The 17,144-nt window shown below is 37.6% G+C and overlaps 2 protein-coding genes across 7 annotated transcripts in view; both read left to right on the top strand.

Annotated features, from left to right (window-relative positions):
• Positions 1 to 5,173, top strand: part of nid1a (nidogen 1a) — a 36,502-nt gene extending 31,329 nt beyond the window's left edge. The window contains exons 17-20 of the mRNA XM_067385664.1: positions 241 to 398; positions 583 to 706; positions 2,895 to 3,007; positions 3,245 to 5,173. Of these exons, the coding sequence (XP_067241765.1) occupies positions 241 to 398; positions 583 to 706; positions 2,895 to 3,007; positions 3,245 to 3,375 (526 nt within the window). The 3' untranslated portion in view covers positions 3,376 to 5,173. The remainder of the gene's footprint in view (positions 1 to 240; positions 399 to 582; positions 707 to 2,894; positions 3,008 to 3,244) is intronic.
• Positions 5,174 to 5,587: 414 nt separating this feature from the next.
• Positions 5,588 to 17,144, top strand: part of lyst (lysosomal trafficking regulator) — a 104,951-nt gene continuing 93,394 nt past the window's right edge. For 3 of the 6 annotated variants that reach the window (XM_067385658.1, XM_067385656.1, XM_067385659.1), the window contains exons 1-2: positions 5,588 to 5,707; positions 6,187 to 6,416. In XM_067385658.1, the coding sequence (XP_067241759.1) occupies positions 6,336 to 6,416 (81 nt within the window). In that variant the 5' untranslated portion in view covers positions 5,588 to 5,707; positions 6,187 to 6,335. Of the gene's footprint in view, positions 5,708 to 6,186; positions 6,417 to 9,957; positions 10,021 to 12,959; positions 13,061 to 17,144 lie in introns of those variants that run through there. The other 3 variants (XM_067385661.1, XM_067385663.1, XM_067385660.1) reach the window with 3 other exon arrangements.

The raw sequence follows: 17,144 nt of genomic DNA, 5'->3' as shown, positions 1-17,144 counted from the left end.
CAGCATTAAACAGTGTGTTAAGACACCTAAATGCCAGCTCTGAAGCGCTTCTGTGCCACATTTGTAAATGCCTCATCATTAAACAGCGTTAAGACACCTAAATGCCAGCTCTGAAGCGCTTCTGTGCCACATTTGCAATGAAAATTTGGCATAATAATAATATCATTTTGTTTACTCATTATGTGATTTCCAAAGTACCACAAATTTGCGAAGTGTTTTCAATGTCTGTTTCTCCATCAGCTACATCTACTGGGCCGACTGGAACAGGGACTCCCCCAAAATTGAGATGGCTTACATGGACGGCACAAATCGGAGAGTCCTGGCCAAGGATGACTTGAGCCTCCCCAACGGTTTAACTTATGACCCTCGGACGTCTCTGCTGTGCTGGGCGGATGCCGGTATGACTCTAGTTCGGACCTCACGCTGAGAAACATTCACTAGTGCAATAAAGTCACAGCAGTTTGAGCCTCTCGGCAGGAAAACAACTTGTTTTGATCACTTGTTTGAGCCACTAGCTCCATAAAATGCTTTGCTTGGTTAAAACCTTTTTATTAATGGTGATGTTTGGTGTTTTTGATGCAGGTACACATAAAGTGGAGTGCATGAATCCGCAGCAGGGCAGTCGGACGCAGCTTATGGAGGGAATTCAGTATCCCTTCGGAATGACTACTGATGGAAAGAACCTCTACTACACTGACTGGACAAGGTGAACCTTCCCTTCCATTTACAGATAAAAGGCCCTATTTTAATGTCACTTTTCATCATTTTAATGCATTCTTGCTGAATTAAAGTAGGGGTACTTTATTGACCCCAAACCTTTGAATGGTAGTGTATTATAAAAGAATAACAGGAATAATGCGAACATCTGGGTCCAAAATTTGTGCAGTAAATCATCAGATTTGGTCTGGGCTTGATGGTGTTTGTTTGTGGTTCAGGATAGTAAAGCAAGGTCAAGGTTCAGTCCACTGAACCTGTGAGCTCAACAGCTCTCTGTTCTTCTGAAGCCTTCATGTGTCTATTTGCCAGCACAGATTCCCTCAACAGCAGCAGCCACAAATTTGGCGCTTTAACCCTGGATGTGTTTGCTATGCAGAGACGCTGAGGTCAGGTCAAGAGGACTGTTTCAAGGCTTGCGGCAGCTGTGTGCAATTTCACAGCCTGTCCAGTGGCCTCTCTCTGATCTTCCTACAGCCTTTTGCTCTCTGTCAGTGACAGTCACAATGGAGCATATTATAGTAATTAAGAATAATGAGCAGTGCAAAAACAACTTGTTATAGCAGTGAGAATTTGGGAGGAAAATGTGCTTAATTTTCATGAAATGATGCAAAACAGTCTTAATTGTTCTTAAAGGTGCAGTATGTAATAATTTTGTCCGCTAGAGGTCGCTAGAAGCCTATTCAAAACAAAGGCGTAGCTTGATGACAAGTTAGAGTGCGGAATCTTGGGACATGTGGTCTTCACCTCAACGGACGTGCAAAAGAATAGGGATTGGAGTCGGGAAGAAATCATGTTCATGGATGTGATTATTAACGTTACTGTAGTGTGAAGCAGAGCAGGAGCGAGTGTTGAACGAGGAGCTGGAGCGATTGATCAACACACGCCTCACGAGCAGCGGGACTTTTATTATGACACAGTCGCAGGCGCCGCTTCCGCTTTTCCGGTCATGAGTTAGCTACTTGACAAAATAGTGTTTTTCTCTGAGGCATGGTAAAGCATGGTACTCGCAAAAAACCAAGAAAATTAGATTTAAACAATAAGACTAAACGTGTTGAGCTATATAACAATAATTAGTTTTCTGTCTATAAATACATCAAAACAGTTGTTCCCTTGTCTATTAAAACATGTAAATATTAAAGCGTCTTTGGTGTTGCCATGGTTTCTACAAAATAAAAGCGGAAACCGAGGGTTACGCGGGTATGACGCCATTGACAGGCGACTCCTCACACATCCCAGAGCCTTGGTTAAAACTGCAATTTTCTCATGATAGTTGGAAACATTTGGTATATTGTAAGTACTAAATATATAACACTGGCCTAGTGGTTTTTAGATATTTTGCTGCAAAAATATTACATATTGCACCTTTAATGCAAAATGCAATTCTCAGTTTTTCTTCTTTTGATTTTTGTTTTGAAGTCTCTTCTGCTCACCAAGGCTGCATTTATCTGATAAAAATACAGTAAAAATTGTGAAATATTATTACAGTTTAAAATAGCTGTTTTCTATGTGAATATATAGTAAACTGTAATTTATCCCTCTGATCAAAGCTGAATTTTCAGCATCATTACTCCAGTCTTCAGTGTCACATGATCCTTCAGAAATCATTCTAATATGATGATTTGCTGCTTAAGAAACATTTATGATTATTGTCAGTGTCTGCATAATATTTTTGTGGAAAACGGGATACCATTCAAAAGAAAGATTTTAAAAATGAACAAAACCTTCCTTTTATTCATCAAGGATGCATTAAATTGATCAAAAGTGACATTAAAGATGTAACAAAAGATTTCTATTTCAAATAAATGCTGTTTTTTTGGACTTTCTATTCATCAAAGATTAATAAAAATATTAAGCAGCATAAATGGTTTTCAACAAAGATAATTATAAGAACCTTAAGAGTGCCAAAAATAATTGAAGGATCATGTGACACTGAAGACTGGAGTAATGATGCTGAAAATTCAGCTTTGCATCACAGGAATAAATTACAGTTTACTATATATTCACACAGAAAAAGATTTTAAGTGTATTTCTGATCAAATAAATGCAGCCTGGTGAGCAAAATAGACTTCTTTCAAAAACATTAAATGATCTTCATTATTCATATATACTGTACATTCATATGCATCATAAACATAAAGAGTTTTTCCTGATGGTTGTGTGTGTTTGTGTTGGATCAGAGGTGCTGTAGTCGTGGTGGATCGCTACTCTAGAAGAGAAGTCGATGAGTTCCAGCCTCAGAAACGAACACGTCTGTACGGGATCACCACCGCACACGCCCACTGCCCCTCTGGTATGCTTTCTCTTTCTCATGTGTTTCAGTTCTTAGGGCCCGTTCACACCAAGAACTATAACTTTAAAGATAACTATATTATCATCCACACCAGCGGACGATATCGTTCTGTTTCTTACACCTGACAGGTGAAGTGAATAACATCTCTTCATCACAGCACCTGTTAGTGGGTGGGATATATTAGGCAGCAAGTGAACATTTTGCAGCTAATGTGAGATGGTCAATGTTCCCCATCAGGTCAAAACTACTGCTCGACCAATAACGGAGGCTGCACTCACTTGTGTCTGGCGACACCTGCTGGCCGCTCATGCAGATGTCCAGACAATGCTGTAGGACTGGGCTGTGTGGAACGAGAAGGCAGGAACTGAAGATTCAGAGAAATTTGAGCTATTACATGGCAGTTCCTTCACGACCGTTCATCTAAACAATTCTACTCATTGGTTGTGAAGCTCCTTCCTTCATGATCAACTGAAAAGCCACACTCTCTATTAAAGATTATGAAATGCATTCTTGCCTTAAATATGCTCAAGGTGCATTACAGAGCAATTAAATGCTAATGAGGTCATTGTGAATATCTCTTTTCAAACAGCAGAGTAACCTTTCTGAGAGGTAAAGAAATAAAGATACAATTGTGAAATAACCTGACATAAATAAATGTTTACACATACAACTTTGCAATAAAATCATATTTTGTTTATTTAGCCTTGTCGTATTTTTATATATTGTTCGAGTGCTTGTTTTCTAATTAAAACTCTCATGCTGTGATAATGAATCTCAGCACAAGTAAATAAAGCGCTTGTGCTCAGGAATAACCACCAGATGGCAACAGCAGCCTAAAAATCAGCTGAAAATGTCCCTTGTTTGGTTATTCTCTTCTCTTTGATTGCTCACATCATTAATTACATCATAATATTCTTTGATTTATGTACTTATTATTATTATTATACATTTAACAATTGTGTTATCAAGTGTTGTCGCCGATAACACAATAAAATTTCCGCTGATCTCAGTATGATAACTAGTAATATATTTCAAGTAAATTAATAGAAATTATCAAATATGGACATCGTTTTTTTTCTCAAACAGCCTTTCTGTCATGATCATGGGATTAATACTGTAAAGTCTGATAAGTAAAAGCATTTTGAGATGGAAAAATTAATTTTTGATGATGCATTTAAATTTATACAAACATATGATTAAATACAATGCCATCCAAAAGTTTGGAAACACCCCTGGCAAAGTGTGGTTTTGGACGATATAATATTTTTTTTTGGTGCAAATACATTAAAGTAACTTGACATTATCATTGAAGACCAGCAATAATAATTTTTATTTTCATTACATAATAATGGCAATATATACAAAGTCAGACATGCCCCTTTGCCAGCTGTGATGCTGGTTACTGGTTTAAACTTGGTCCAGGTTTGTAAAAGATTTTTGGGTCAGCACACCTTAATAGCTTCAACAATTGATTGCCAATTAAGTTTAGAATACAATGAACCAATCAGAACCCAGTTTAGGATTTTGATGAATCGAATTTTTTTTTTCTTCCATGTAATAAAATGTTTTCATAGTTTGTGTTGTCCCTTATCAGTGCAAAATTATCACAAATTTAAAAGGATTCATGCCAATATTGTCCAAAAACCCACTTTTCTAGTGCGTTTCCACACTTTTGGAGAGCAGTGTACATGCATAATATTAGACATTTATGTTATGGATAGTTATAATGTGTTTTATAATATAAGGGAAAATTCTAATAATTGCTTAAAGTTGAAAATTGTTAAACAATTAATCAGACATACAACAACTGGACAGAATTATAAGAATAAAATATGAATATGATCGATGTGCAATTGAATATTAGTTAGATCAGGATGAAATATGAGTAATTTATGGTAGTACTTTGATGTTTAATGCACTGACTCAAACACTTAAATAATAATTTAATAAGCAGAAACCTTTTTTGAAAGAATTAGAAAGTTATATTGTTTCAATTAAGGACAGTACAAACAAAAAAGCTGTTTTTTTTTTTAGATTTTGTGAAATATCAAAAAATATTTTATTGATTATTTGGTTTATTTAGTTTTGTTTTTATTTACTTTATCATTTGGTTGATATTGTATTTTATATTTTTTATATCTTTAATCCTGGCATTTTTTCTGTTTCTGTTTTGTAATTGTTGTTCATGCATTAATAAATAAATAAATAAACACTTAAATAATGAATGAATCTGTACAAAAGAATGGTGACATCATGGAACAGTGGCCTCAAATCTGACCAGAGATCAGACTTAAAATCCGTTTAAATAATTAACTGCTTCTGGCTTTAAAACGCTCCAACAAACATTCTTTTATTCCCAAAATATAGAGGAAAATAAAAGAGATGCTCTGTGACTGGCGAACATTATTCTTTACTGTGCGCAGTGGCGTCATCACGTCAGCCCCGCCCACAGCGGGAACAACAGCGTAAGCACCTAAGCCCCGCCCTTACAGGGGGGACACGATTGGCGTCATCAGAATGACTGGTGAGAGGGAGCGTCCGCAGAGGCCGCGGATTTGATTGACAGGAGATTAGCGTCTATTCAACCAATCGCCATTTAGGATTCTGTTTTGTGGGCGTTATTTCCTGTACTGTTTTGCATGTCATTTTCTTGTCTTCTAAATTGCTTGTGTATATGTTAGAAGGAAGACCGGAGTCGAGGTACGTAAATTGTAATTATATTTAACAATACATGTCTTACACGTTACGTTTAGATTAACAATATGGTTACAGTGATTAAAATGGCTGGTTGGCATTGTGCAACCTCATATTAGACAGAAGTAAATCAATGAGTGTTAGCCTAAGCTGTGCTGCGGGATATTCTGCGTCTGTTGATGCGTGAAATGATCCAGACACACGCAAACATGAGTTCCTGTCTGCAGATACGAAACAAACATCTTTATTTGTCCTAGTTAATGCGTTTTTTACAGGTTAATTCACGTTAATGTTGATACCGAAGCTAATATAAGTCTCAACGGGAAGCAGTGCACTGATATCATTGGTCTTCTTGCACTGTAACTTGACAGTAACTGTCATCTAGATGGAATACTTTTTCCAACTGTAATTTGCAGATGAATGGTGCAGTGCAGAGCCCAGTTCGCGCCAGTCGCACATTCAAAAGTTGTATTTCATCTCTGTAGGCAGTAACGGATTTAACGGACTTTTATCCGGAGGGAACCCTAATGAAATGATGCGGCGTTCCCGCGCATGCAGTTCAAATTTATCCGCTGGTTTTTAAGCTTCTGTCAGCTGCTGTGGATGAACCGGAGCCGGTGGCGGTCAGCTGGACATGGCCAGCTCACACCTGGCTGATCTGTCCCAGGCCTGGGAGAACTACATGGACTGCCGTGCACAGGGCGCAGATCTGCAGGTAAGCGCTTGTTACTAAGTAAGTTAGACGGTTTTCATGACAAACTTTGTATGTGGGATTGCAAAAGATTTGCTGGAAAAAAGCATTAAAGTAATGCAGTTTAAACAGAGATTTGAAGTTTAAAAGCTAGGATTTTTGAAAACAACCATCTATCCATTTTAAAGAAGCACAATGATGGTACTGCCTCATTCCATACCGTACGATATATCGTGAGAACTCGATATACCGTCCAGCCCTAACGTTACTCTTCCAAGGATATAGTGGCGCCAGTTTCGTTTTTTTTCCGCAAGTAGAACATTAAGCATAAGCGTTTTGAAGAATGCAGAAACGGGAAGTACGTTCAAGGCAATATTTTGTGTTTATAAAGCATATACAGTTATATTTTTTTAGAAAATGACAGATCGTTTCTCTAGATAAGACCCTTATTCCTAGTCTGGTATCATTTAAAGCCCTTTGAAGCTGCACTGAAACTGCAATTTGGACCTTCAACCGTCTGGAGTTCATTGAAGTCATTGAATAATCCTGGAATGTTTTAATCAAAAAACCTTCAATTGCGTGCTTCCGCTTTCCGTATTCTTACGTTCTATGTCCTACGCCTTCCCTAGTCTACTTAAGGAACAAACGCAGCGCCAGTTAAGTTTTTTCCGTGAAGTCCACTATAAGGAGAATAATCCTGGAATGTTTTCATCAAATACCTTAATTTCTTTTCGACTGACGAAAGAAAGACATGAACATCTTGGATGACATGGGGGTGAGTAAATTATCAGGAAAATTTTATTTAAAAGTGGAGTAATCCTTTAAGTACTCACCCTCATTTCATTACAAGCCCGTAACACTGCATTCACACTGGGCGTCAGCGTTAACGCTTCTCATTTAGTTTAAATGGGTGACGTCATGCATTGGCGAACTGAAGTGTGGGTTCCGTCTCGTCGCTTCACTCGTGTTGTAAGCGGCAGAAGTTGAAGATTTCTCAACTTTTCAAGTGCCGACGCAGGCGTCAGCCAATCAGGTCACTTTATGCAAACACCCTAGAGCAGTCGCTAGCCAATTGCGTTCGTGCAACACCGGAAAGCAAAGTGATTGGCTGTTAGCACTATAAGGGTCGCGTCAACACAAGCTTCAGACACGCCCTCCGTCAAACGTTGACGCTGACGCCCCTTCGTTAATCTTCGGAACACAAATTAAGATATTTTTGATAAAATCCGAGGGGTATATTCACTTGTCCATAAACAGCAATATAATCACCCCTTTCAAGGTCCAGAAAGGTACTAAAGGCATCGTTAAAACAGTTGACTTGACTGCAGTGGTTCAACCTTAATTTTATGAAGTGACGAGAATACTTTTTGTGCGCAAAAAAAAAAAAAAATGACTTCATTCAACAATATCTTCTCTTCATGTCATTCTCATATGTTGTTTACATCCAGCGCTTCTAGGTTCAACGTCAGAACGACGACTCAGTATTGGCTGGCTCCTGCGTCAGAATCACACGCATGTGTCTTACTGCTCACATGATCCGCTTTGGCGAATACCGAGCTGGTTTTCGGACGTAAAGACGGAAGACTTTACTGTGTTTTCTGTGTCACCTGCATAAGGATAATGACGGGAGAGAGAAGAGATTGTTGAATAAAGTCGTTTTGTTGTTTCGTTTTTGTACACGTAAAGTATTATATTATTGTATTATATAATCAACATATCAAATCATGATTCGGATCGTGTGTCAAACCGCCAAACTGCTGAAATCACGTGACTTTGGCGCTTCGAACTGCTGATTCGACACACTGATTAATTTGTGCTCCGAATCTTCCCGAAGCAGTGTTTTGAAATCGGCCATCACTACATAAGTCGTTATTTTGTTTTTTTTGGTGCACCAAAAATATTCTCGTTGCTTTATAATATTAATATTGAACCACTGTACTCACATGACCTGATTTAAATATATTTTTAGTACATTAATGGATCTTGAGAGAGGGAATGTCATTGCTGGCTATGGAGGCCTCACAGAGTCATCGGATTTACACAAAAATATCTTAATTTGTGTTCTGAAGATTAACGAAGGTCTTACGGGTGTGGAACGCCATGTATAATAAATTACATTATTTTCATTTTTGGGTGGAACTAACCCTTTAACTGTGTTCAAAAAACATAGCAGATGCTTTTATCCAAAGAAACTTACGAGAGAGAGAATAAAACCCATGTTACTACAATGGTTTGGTATATATTTGTTGGTGCCGTCATAAGCTTTTTAACATCACACAGCCAGAAAAAATGTACATAAAACATGTAGATATAAATACTTCCATAATAACTTCCAATACTTGCAGAGATATCCTTCTAAATCATATTTGTCGTATGCGTATCTGTTGACAGCAGCTGTCATGGAGCGACGGCCAGGCATATATCAGATTATGTTGACTGTTGGTTTGATTCTCCCTGTACTTTGCTATTCTGGCATCTGACGTGAAACTAGCTGTGAATTCAAGTTTTTATGACTAGACAGTCTGGGTGACATTTGTGCATTTAGACTGCTTTTTTATCATTCGTTTTGCATTCTAAAACGCGGCCATATTGACCCGTCAAAGCCCTTCTGGGTGTTTGGGTGGAGTAGATTAAGTGGTTAAAAGCCTGTTGGCCTAATGCACTTTGTGTCAACTCAAAAAGCTAAATAAGCCAGATTGAACTGTGGAGGTGTTTCCTTACTGAACCCTGAACTTCAACATGAGGCATCCGAGGATGAGTCTTTATACGTTCTGATGGTGTTTTTGGGTTGTTGGTCAGTGATAGAGCCTGCCAGATAAAGTCTGTATAAGAACTAGTTTGAGGTTTAAAGTGTGTAATTTCTGCAAACTATAATTAGTCAGACAGACAGATAGTCCTGCCCAACACTTTTTGCACTTCATCAGACTGTAGGCCACTGGATAGGGTCTTCTTGTTTTGATATTGATGTAAGCGTGTGGGTGTGTTTCTGTTCACACGTGTTTGTGGTTGTGCGCTTTACACTTTTAGTTTCCTGCTGTACGGTTTCACCAGACGACAGTTCTTGTCAACGCTAAACGCTTGACGCCGTACGACTAGTAAACATTGTGTGAAAACTGTCTCTTTTATGGAAGCTAGTTTCCACCATGGAAAAAAAATGTAAAAGATAATTAATCTCACAATTCTGACTTTTTTTTTCATCACAATTGTGTGATTATAAAGTTGCAAAACATGCATTTTGGTCTGGGACAGCCAGTAGGACAACGGAAAAGCGTGTGGTTAGAGTAACGCATCCAGTTAATGGATGAACTTAAGTGTTCAGTTTAACCTAAACATTTTACCAACCACATCTTCACTGCACACTCAACATGGTTCACATCTAAAGGCTTGATCACACCAAGAACGATTTCAGTGTTGCTTTTAAATCATCTGAGGTTTGTGTGTGATGTTTTTAAGATCAGATTTGATAAGGGGGATTTTGTTCACTGACAGGATGCTTGCCGGTCTCACTTGTTGTAGGTTTTCATGTCTAGTAGCGATTCATTTTTACACTTCGGGTGATTTTGTTTTGTTTTGTTTTTTTAATTTTCCACAAGATTTGTTCTCTACACACTGAATTGATTGATTGTGGGTAAGTTAGTTGTTTAAAATGTTTCATTCTCATTTGTAGTGGTGCAATGGTTTCATGTGAACATCTAATGTTCCTGGTGAAATAGAAGTTATGATTATTTTGAGATGGTTATATTCTTTTGTAAGCAAGAGCAGATGCAGTTGCTGAGTTTGTCGAGCTGTGATTCAGAAGTCTCTGGTAGTTTAATCAGGTTTCCCTGTGAAGTCTGTCCATCAGTTGTCACAAATGACATCAAGATACTTTTTCTTCCCATTGAGCTATAAATGAAATCACAAAAGTAATTTAATAATTTTACTGTTGTTTTGCATTAATAAGTGTAGTTACTAATCATATTACATTTATTTATTGGAAATCTAACCGTAAAGTACTGAGCTTGAATTGAGATGTAGATAAAATTTACTTTTATTGACAATGGTAACGTGCAAAAACATTTTTATAGGAAAAATGTAAATATTCTACTTTTATTAAATGTACTATACTTAACTAATCTCAGCCTCGGACGTCATGCCCACGCCAGATGTTTGGCTGAACGTCTGATGCATATGGCAAACTGGAAACACTTCAGTCGTCATCTGGTTGGTTAAATTATACAGGATGTCCGGGTGTAAAAACTAGAAGGGATACAGCTATGGCCACTGGACATGCACACATCAATATTGCGTCATTTAATATTTATTTATTTTATTTAATAACTGTATGCATTGTAGGGCTGGGCGATATATCGAATGCTTTTGTCACGTGCATTTCGTCAGTAAAGCCGGTTCCCTGATTACCGCTAAAACGTCATCACCTGCTTTCAAATGGAGCGCCATTTAATAGACAGAACCGTAGATCACTGACAAGCCACGCAATATCACGTTCAATATCGACGGTGATTCATATCAATATTGAACGTGATATTGCGTGGCTTGTCAGTGAACTACGGCTCTGTCTATTAAATGCCGCTCCATTTGAAAGCAGGTGATGGCGATTTAGCCGTAATCGGGGAACGGCTTTACTGACGAAATGCGCGTGACAAAAGCATTCGATACATCGCCCAGCCCTAATGCATTGTAAGGGTAGCTTTAGGGTTGGGGGTAGGTGTAGATGTTAATAAAACACAATTTGATAAGTAGCAAATTTACATTACTGTTATTTATCCTGAGATTTTGCCGTAGCTGTATCCCTTTTAGACTCAACTGAGTGCTTTCATGTTTACAAGCGATTACCAGGATCAAATAAACACTGGATTTTCAAAAGTATGTGAAGTTCGCGGCTCCATTGTTGCATAAACTTGCACAACGCTCTTGAATTAATAATTTATAGATGCATGCCGGTCTGTTATTGCAGAGACATTGACTTTTTCAGGCCCTAAAACATGACGTGGAACTGTGATTGGTTGCGTTCCATGTCAGTCAACCGTCCTCTTGTGCGGTCCTTGGCCAATGAAAGCTGAGATGGAGTCCAGACCTTCTGCCGTCAGTCTGAAGGTCTGGCTAAACAAGACTAATACTGAACTGACCGTCAACTTCAGTGATCGTAAAAAAAGGAGCGCTCTTCTTGCTTTGTGTAATTCAGTCACAATCTGAAGAAGTTTTTGTTTTTCATGAGACTTTTCCTACTTTTCCATATATTAGCGAATCAATAAGTGCTCTTCTGCTGCTATCTAGTGATGATTTCATGTCTTTTTTTTTAAGTTTTGTTTGCCTATAAGTGTAGTTTTCCTTCATCTTTGAACTTTTACTTTTACAAATCATCACATAAAAAAAACAAAACAATTAAAATTGGATATTTAGAGCTTTTAACTGCTGGAAAAGTGTGAAGTCCTTGAAAAGTGCTTGAATTTCACTCTCAAAAGTGTGCTTAAACCCTGAAATTAATAATGCAAAAGCATTCAAGTATTTCTGCCGCAATACCATGGTTTCAGTAAGCATTACTACAATAAATCCATGGTGATTTGAGAACTGGGAGCCTTAACTTGTTCGTTCATGGCACAGTGTTTCTCCTGGTTTCCTCGTCAGTGATATTTGATCTGATATCTGTGGTCTAAAGCAGAGAATTCAGCGCTGAAATGAATAATTTGAATGCTTCCCACTAGATCTCGCGGTGATGTTATTAATTTTGCAGCGAATTCAAGCGGTTTCTCACTGGATCTCCAAGCGGTGTGCAGTAAGCAGTGTCAGATGATCGAGATCGGCACACGCTGAGCTCTCGGTTCGCTGTCTAATTGCTCAATGCTGATAAACGATCCGCATTACACAGCTCAAACGAGTAGCATTGTTTCGTTTCACTTTTGTTTAGTTTGCCGTTTGATATTTTTCATATGAAACCGAAATGGCAGTTCTTATCAAGAACTGACAAAATTTAGTCTTACTAACAAAAAAAAAAAAAAAGTAGCAAAATGCGACCATTTAGTTGCAGTCTGGAGCCCTGTCACCCTCATGTTGTTGCCAAAAGTGATTTTAGGACACACAAAATGATCCAGATTGGAATGAATGGGTGGAGATTACAGGGATAATCTGATATTCTGACTGACCAATACTTTAGATCTTTTAATTTGGTAACATTTGCTAACATGACTTTTAGGAAGTTCACATGTCCTGGGATGTGACCGGCAGTGAATCTTCACCAGCATCTCGGTTCATCAGAGTTAATCAGAAACATGAGTTCTTAATATTTGCATCAACTGATCGATCTCATCAGCTCTTTCTCTGAAACAGCATCAGTCAAATGTTCAGACACAGTGTCAAAGGTTTTTAAGGCTGTGACTTGAGAGAATCATAAATTCAGTTTTTCTCAACCTGGTAGTGCAACTGTATTGCTCTGCTCATGTTTTAAATCAACATCTGCAGTGCTACATATGTGAGTGCATTCATAAAAGTGCCTCAGAAATTTCTAAATCACATTTAGGCAATCGTTTTGGTTCAACATCCTGTGTTTCTGCTTTTGTAAAATCTAAACGTCTATCCTCTCCGCCGACGCCCCACTTACTGCCAGATTGCACATTTTGCTTAGTGGACTAGTTAATTGACTCAACGCTTGAATAATTCATTTCTATCTGGTGAGTCACGTTTCTACCGCTGTTTTACTGGCTATGATGTAATAGATGCATGTTGCAGCTGTTGTACGATTACTCATTTTTACTAGTCAACTAGCTGTCTAGAAGAGTCCGTTACTCGTTGGTGGCTCAATGTTTACTTACTCTTATAAAATAGTGTTCTTTATTGGCATTGATGGTTCCTTGAAGAAACTTTAACATCCATGAAACCTTTCCATTGTGCTTAAAGGCACAATATGTAAGATTTTTGGATTAAAATATCCAAAGATCACTAGAACAGTGTTATATATTTTGTTGACTTATGTACTTGTATTATCCCAGGTGTTTTCAAGAATGTTTAAATCCGGAGAAATAAGCAATTTTAACCAGGACATGGGCCATGTCTGTGCGTCACCTATTAATGACATCATACCCGCGTTACCCTCGATTTCTGGTTTTATTTTGTAGAAACCATAGAAACACCAAAGATGCTTTAATACATTACATGTTTTATTATACAGGTGAGCAACTGTTTGGATACATTCATCAAATGAGAACTATTCATTTAGTTCATACTACAGTAATGCTAATAAATCTTTAATTCATTAGCTCATCCATGAACATAATTTTGAGTCTCGTCGAATTCTTTTCCACCGGCTGTAGACGTGAAGATAATACCTCCCATGATTCCGCAAAAAAAAAAAGGCGTCATCAAGCTATGCCTTTGTTTTGAATAAGCGACCTCTAGCGGCGAAAACTACATAGTGTGCCTTTAATAGTGGAATAAAGGTTCTTTAGGTTTTTAAAATGTTCTTCACACTAAAAAAAATGGTTCTGCTGTCATTGCTGTGGAAGACTTTATATAATATAAGATTTTTATTTTTTTTTCTGTGTGTCCAGCTTCAGCGGCTTTGCTGATAACTTGATTAGTTTCTACACTCCAAATGAACTCAGGTCAACTTAAATGTCTACATCATCTGCAGGTTTTTGAACACAAATTCGAGTTTTTAATGCATAGTTCCAAATATATTTGGCCATTACAAGATTGCTATATAAGGTAATGTCACATAGCCTCACTTGTGGTCAGATTCAGAGGAACTGATTGTGGTACGCTGCACCACACTGTTATACTGTACCCTCATACTGCACAACCCTTCCATGTAAATGTGCATGTACTGTTAGACAGGCATCTGAGTTGTTCTTACTTCTGCATTTTACCATCCTGGTTCCTGGAGTAATGTAGAACTCAAAATTCTCCTCATGAAGCTCATCGTAAAAGCAAAGACCAAATTAGATCAGTCACAATTAAGACCGGAAAAAACATTACACAACGGTCATATTCTGTTGGAACGGGGTCATACGGCAAACTAGCTGTCACCATCACGCGGCACAAATGAACTGGATTTAGAAAAGTATTGACCTTGAGAAGTAAATCCACTTCAAAAGGATAATTTAGCCAACTTTGTAAATATTGTGTATTGTGTAAATGTAAATATTCTACTCTTATTAAATGCATCATTGTTCTTCTATAGTATCATACTGAAATGACTGACAGTTTCAGTGATTATGAAAGGAGCGCTCTTTACTTGCTTTCTGTGTAAGAAAAGTTGTTTTTCATGACACTTTGACTTTTCATATTTTATTGTATAATAGTAATTTCATAATGACTAAATGTAAATTCAAAAGTGTGTGGAAAAACGTGGGGGAAAAAAGTGTATATTAGAGAGTGGAAACGTCTAATAAGCCAATAAGTGCTCCTTTGCCGCCATCTACTGGTTATAGTGGTAATTTCATACATTTTCCATTTAAAGTAGCCTAAAAGTGTTTGTTTGCTACCAAGCGTCTTCCTCATGTGCATGGTTTATAATTCAAGGGAACAAAATAGTAAATTGTGCACGTTTTAGTAAATCAAGGGAACGAATTAGCCTACTATATTTTTCCTGAATGTCATATCTGGGGCTCCGCAGACAATCTTTGAAGGATGAACAAATAAAGTTTTGGTCAACACATTAAAAATAACATTTAAATTGGATAATATTTAAAGCTTTTGTTGGAAAAAAAGTTGTGTGAAGCACGTGAAAGACCTTGAAAAGTGCTTGAATTTCAGTCTCAATTTAATCTCATTTCTGCCACAATATCATGGTTACAATTAGCGTTAAGGCCTGTTCACACTGAGAACGATAGCTATAAAGATAACGATAAAGATATAGTTTTAAAAAATCGTTCTAAATATAAAAAATAGCAGTGTCAGCTATAACGATATAGAGAAACTGTATCGTTGGGATTATTTTCAGAACTACTTTTTTCAGCTGTTGAACAATAAAACACTAGCAGCCAATCAGAATCCATTCTAATATAAGCGCTTGTGCATTTAAAATGGCATACGACATTGCAGAGAAGTTAATCACCGAGGTCCAGAAAAATCCACAACAGTTTGACAAGTCAAACCTCCTTTTCAATGATACGTTAAAGAAAATAGATATATGGAAAACGGTTATAACCTCAAAATAAATGGTGAGAAGAAGTATTAATGATGAGATCATTATACCAGGCAGTGTAACACAAAATTTCCTCGGATATCCAGCGCTAGTTTCGACGACACTGTCTTGCTTCTTTTTAAGTTGCAGTGAAAAAGACTAGCCGTTGTTTTTATTCCACTATATTGACTATATTGTCAGGTAAATTCACTGTTAGATTAGATCGATTACACTAGCTATTCACTCGAAACATGGCATGTTGAGGACATCTGCTGGTTAAAGCTGTGTAAATGCAACAAGAACAGCAAAAACATGTTGTACACACTTTGAAACCGCAGTGTGTGAGTTTAGAATAAACAGACCGTTATTGTTCATTGTTGTGGATGCAAATATAGTTATTGTTATAGTTATTTTATAGTTATCATTCTTGGTGTGAACTGGCTTTACACATTAAATCCATGGTGAATGTTGGTGATTTGTGGCCTGAAAAGCCTTCTATAACTTGTTCATTCATGGCACAATGTTTCACCACATCAGCGCTGTTTGATCTGATATGGTTTTAACAGAGAATTCTGCACCAGATTTTAATGCTTCTCACTAGATTTTGCAGCTTTGTTATTAATTCTCATTGGATCTCCCAGCGCTGTGTAGCAACAGTGTTGCATGATCAAGATTGGCCCGTAAGTACCTGTTCTGAGCTTGTGCAGCGCCTTCTATAATTGGTCCGTGCTGTGCAGCTCAAACACAAAGTGCGGTTTCGTTCCACTTTTGTTTCGTTTACCGCTTCTCAAATGCAACAGAAATGGCAGCTCTTATCTGTTGGGCAACGTGGTGGTCACCCCAATGTGACCTCTAACAAAATTTAGTCACACCAGCAGGAAAAAAGTTTGCAAAATGCAACCATTTGGTCACAGTCTGGGGCCCTGGTTTGCATTTCACTGTTTTTATTCATTGAGGAATACTGAATCAGTTTTTATGCAAGTGAGATGAGTAAATGCATGCTCACATTTAGTCTAGAACTACAATAACCATCATGTTTCAGTGCTTCCCACACATAGACTTTACTTGGGCGGGCCGCCCACGTATAATAACGGCCGCCCAAGTATATTGGAGACACATTTTTGCTTTTATTATTTTTATTCTCTTATAATTTTATATCCACGCAAGATAATGAAACTATCTGCGATCGATAAACTAGTCGTTTCATACCTGCTCGTTATGTGTGCGTCAGAACTGTTTACTCCCGCTTACATTCCCACAGGCGCTGCATTTTGCAAAGTCACAAGGGGGCGCTGTTGCGTGTTCTACAAGCTCGCGCAAAACTGCTTCAAAGTGATTCTCAATCAATGAAAAGCGCAGATTTATGCCAAACAATTGCTAATGAACTCAAGTTGATGAATTATTACAATGTCTACTTCACGGCCTTTATATAAAACATTTTATACGGTTGTAAGAATCTGAAGGATCAGCCTGCAATAGAACAGACATTTCAAAATAAGAGTACCTGTGTATTTCGGGCTTGTTTATAATTAAAAGTCACACGCTAAGTTTTTTCTTTTTCTTTTGGGCATTATTGGTATTTTGGTTACACAGTAAATTGTATTTAATTTGATTTCCATTTAATTCATAGT

Source organism: Chanodichthys erythropterus, chromosome 5 (genome assembly GCF_024489055.1).
Source record: "Chanodichthys erythropterus isolate Z2021 chromosome 5, ASM2448905v1, whole genome shotgun sequence".
Classification (NCBI taxonomy): domain Eukaryota; kingdom Metazoa; phylum Chordata; class Actinopteri; order Cypriniformes; family Xenocyprididae; genus Chanodichthys; species Chanodichthys erythropterus.
The sequence above is the reverse complement of the archived record's forward strand: the minus strand, read 5'-3'. Positions and strand labels throughout refer to the sequence as shown.